The 4,254-nt window shown below is 36.3% G+C and overlaps 1 protein-coding gene across 1 annotated transcript in view; it reads right to left on the minus strand.

Moving 5' to 3' along the window:
• Nucleotides 1-3,773, minus strand: part of LOC122062821 — an 8,551-nt gene extending 4,778 nt beyond the window's left edge. The window contains exons 1-3 of the mRNA XM_042626463.1: nucleotides 3,417-3,773; nucleotides 3,197-3,315; nucleotides 21-118 (exon numbers count right to left, since the gene is read on the minus strand). Of these exons, the coding sequence (XP_042482397.1) occupies nucleotides 21-118; nucleotides 3,197-3,315; nucleotides 3,417-3,621 (422 nt within the window). The 5' untranslated portion in view covers nucleotides 3,622-3,773. The remainder of the gene's footprint in view (nucleotides 1-20; nucleotides 119-3,196; nucleotides 3,316-3,416) is intronic.
• Between the last annotated feature and the right edge of the window lie 481 nt (nucleotides 3,774-4,254).

The following is a 4,254-nucleotide window of genomic DNA, read 5'->3' on the forward strand; positions in this document are numbered from 1 at the left end:
GGGGGGGGAAGGATGCTTACGGAGCTACATAATCCTTGACAAGCTTGAAATATATTCTCCAAAATTGTCTCTCCTTCAAGTACCGAGGGCAGAGAATATATCTTAGTTGTGATATTTCCTAGAAGAACAAGCAATCACAAGGTTAATAAACAGAGCTCCACTAGTTATTTTCAAGAGGTTAAAATAGCCACTACTGCTAAAGCAATGTAATTATTTCTCAAATAATTGAGATTGCATGAAACTAAATGGAGTGTAGAATGAGCTGATTCTTCTAGATAAACAACCATTGTTGGAGGGAATATATATATATATATATATCCCGTATGTATATGTATATAGAGCTAAGCAAATCAAATGCAAAGACAAGAACCAGCTGTGAAACTAAAACAATCTAATAAAGGGATAGCATTCCCATAACATGGTCAAGTACAGACCACCCATACTTTCTGGCTTCCATTTAAACAAGAAACTAGATCTGCTAAACTAGATGGCAGATGGATCTCATATAGCAAACATAACACCAAGGCTCATCTAGCCCAGCAAGTCAGGAGAATTCAGCTAAATGGGGTCTGCTACATGGATCCTTGCCCTCCAATATGCTCTATCCGAGGTCATTCTTGGTGCAAGACCGAGACCTAAATCAGCTCTAATTATGATCATTCCTTATTTTGTCCTTTCTAGTTTTATCATTCATCCATCTCAACATCCTCATCTCAGCTATACTACGTTTACTAATATGATGTTTCTTTACCACACAACATTTTGTGATCAAAGCATGAGGAAGGAAAGGGTGAACAGAAAACACTGTTAGTGCTGGTGCTCCATATGGTCCTTCTAGAAGCATGCCAACTGTCCCATCTGATTTGGAAGAAGAAGTCCAGAAAAGTTCATGTGAACAGTGTGGGTGCCCCTAGTATTTGTTTCGTTTTTTGGTTTTTCTTGGTTAGCAAGTTTGTACTATTCGTTAGGAGATATTAGATTGATATGAAATTCTATTTATATATTTACTTGGTTAACAAGTAATTTGTTGTTAGGAAATTTTATGTTAGTTTCCATTCTTATGTTGGTTTCCAATTATAATACTTTCTAATTATAAGTTGAACTCACTCCTTTGTAAGGCGCTGCTGTAATCAATTGAGAAGTTTATGAAGATTTGAGTTAAACAAAAAAATATGGCATATGTTGTCGTGTTGTAGGATGTAGGTGAGTGAGATGCCTAAACCAGAGGGGTGAGATGCCCATTAACTAATTCTCTACCCCCCCTTGTCTACCCTCTATCGATTCTCTTTTCTTTTTCTTTATTTTCCTTCTTTGTTTGCTTAATGGAAGAGAGTGTTTAAACGATGTTAGAAAACCAACTGAAGCCCAGAATATCAACCATCAGTTCAAGCACAGCCAAAGAGATCAGAATTGATTACAGCAATTCACAAGTTATTGGAAACTTGAATCAAAGTCCAGATCTCCCAAACCAACCATCAGTTCGAGCTCATATATTGACGGATAACTATACATCTTACAAGTGATCTTCACTCTAATTTTGAGGATCATCCGAAGCCAGCAACCCTAGTTTCTGAAGAGTGGTCAAAGGTATCCTAATTCATGTCAACAGCATATATCTCAATTCAGCCTGCAAAATTTATTCATATTTTGATGGTTTGTTCCTTCATCTAAGATCTCCATTCAAGCCAAAATTCAGCTCCACCTGAGTTATGGTTTGTGAGTAATCGGCATCTCCTCTATTCAACCAGAATTTTAGATCTGCCTGGGATTAGGTCCTTTGTGATCTAGTCTTACATCATTCAGCTCCATACATCATTGTCGGTCGTATGATTGTCCTATAATTTTCCTTTAAAATTTAAAGGAATAAGTTGATCACATAACACTCTGGACATGTCTCTCCACTTCCTCCATCCTATTTTGATTCTCTGCATCACATCATCATCTATTTCTCCTTGTTTATTTATGATTGAGCCCATATACCTAAAATAACCACTTTGTGGTATCTCCCTCTCATCAATTTTTAGCACCTCCATTATCTATCTTATTGTCACTAAAGTTGAACATCATATACTATGTTTTTGTTCTAATTATCTTAAAACATCTTGACTGCAATGAATCCACCCGTACCTTAAAGGCATTAATCCTGCCTTCCTAGATTTTCCAATTTTAAAGTAATGTGAATACAATTACAGTCTAGCAAAAGCAAAAAAGGGTAAAATATTATTTCAGACAAAAATGGAAAGGAGTATGTAGCACACCTTTCCACACCATGAGGTGGCAATGTCTATGTGATGGTACTGCCTTGGTTTGTGGGTGATCCCAAGGGACATCCAGTGCCTTCTCAAATCATGGACATAGTTCTTATTTGGCTACAAAACTGCATGACGTGGAGGATGTTTCCATCCACAATTATTGGGTTTGTGGAGTTTTAAGTTAGAAAGATTCCCCATGGAAGGAAACGGACGATTCCAAGAATATAGGTGGATACTAGGACTTTCCTACTTGATTGGGCATTTGCAACTAAGGAGTTCAATGGGATTGCTAGATTTTTCTGTAACATTTGGAGAAGTGTCGTTTAGGTGTTTGAGGTCCTTCTTTCATGTTCTGCCTCATGTATATCCTTCTGTATATCATTTTAAAATAAGTAAACATACACTAAATGTATACAAGTTCTTTCAATATCTTTTTTTTATTTTTGGTAAATACAAGTACTTTCAATATCAATAAATCCTCTATGTTATTCTAAATCAAAACAAAAGAGAGAGAAAAAATAATAATATTGGACACCAATGCTTCAGGGTTCTTTAATGATTAATTCCCAGCAATCTCAAAACCAGTTTGACCCCTACAGAAGCGAAAAATATCTCTGAAGCACTAACAATAGTCTGGATTCTCGAGGTCAAACAAGAAAAATATCTCTGAAGCACTAACAATAGTCTGGATTCTCGAGGTCAAACAAGAATTCTATTGTTCCGCGTCCAAATCAACTGACTACATGCTCAATTGGACCCGCGTTGGAGCCCGAATTTGCATGTGGATTACTTAATAATCAGGTAAAATAGGCAAATCAAGCCACAAAAAAAAAAATAAATAAATAAAAAATCATACTCTAAATAAGTTAGTCGACAAAAAAACAAAAAAATTAAATAAAATATAATAATTAAAAGAGTGGATAGGAAAGAAACAGCATCGCAACCTTGACTCTGGAGAGAACGATGATTGCATGCCGCTCCTGCCACTCTGACAGATCCTTCTGGACATTAGAGGAGGTCGTCGGTGCTGAATCGCCGGCGTTGTCGACAGTTCTCTGATCATCTGTCTGCACCAAATCCATTACAGTCCAAAAACAACTAAAGCAGAAAAAAAAAAATAATGAAAATTTATTTAAAAAAAAAAAAGGGGAAATATTGAGCCACCTTGAAGAGGGAAATTTTTGAACGTATCTACAGAGAAGGATTTGACGAAGTTCTTCAACTGCTCCGTCACTCCGAACTCTTCATCTTCTGTTAGGGCTTTTACTTCCGCAGTTTCCTTGTGACAAGTAGGATCTGTAGCTTCCTGTGATTTCAAATTCTTCTTCTTCCACGACATTGATTGACGAAGCCATGACAAGTAGCTCATCTCGTTCGCGTTCAACTTAATTTCTCTCTCGCCAATTGGGATACAAAACCACCGGTTTTTTTTCCCCGAGGAAGGGAGTTTGTTAACCCCCGGGGCTAATCAATCAGACAACACTCAAAGGAGAGTTGGAGAATTTTATTTTATTTTTTAAAAAGTTCGAGATTCTTACCCTTGCCATCATTTTTCTCTTTGATTTTTGCCTATTTAACGAAAATCATTAATAAAAATTATTTTTTATCAAAACATAAAAAACGTTTCGTAACTAATAGACATAATAGAATAAGAAATGAGAAATCGTTTGGTAACTACTATATATATAAATAATTTTAAATAATGGATTAAGAGATTCCCTCCTCACTCATCTTCTCAACCCTACCTTATGTTTATTGTCGGTATGATGGTGAGAGCCGAAATCTCCTGTTGAAATCACTAATTTTTTAGTTAAAAAAAATGAAAAAATAGACACACTGGCTACCAACGAACATTGGAGACCCTCCGCTAATCAGAAAGCTAGCATTCCGATGCCAATCCAAGAGCTAAAACGCCCTTGACCGAATAATTAAAAAACAAAAAATTGTAGTTATTATTAGTTAATTGATGGGGATTTGGGGACCATGGGGCGTTGCTCTCTAG

The sequence above is a fragment of the Macadamia integrifolia genome, unplaced genomic scaffold (assembly GCF_013358625.1).
Source record: "Macadamia integrifolia cultivar HAES 741 unplaced genomic scaffold, SCU_Mint_v3 scaffold1128, whole genome shotgun sequence".
Classification (NCBI taxonomy): Eukaryota; Viridiplantae; Streptophyta; class Magnoliopsida; order Proteales; family Proteaceae; genus Macadamia; species Macadamia integrifolia.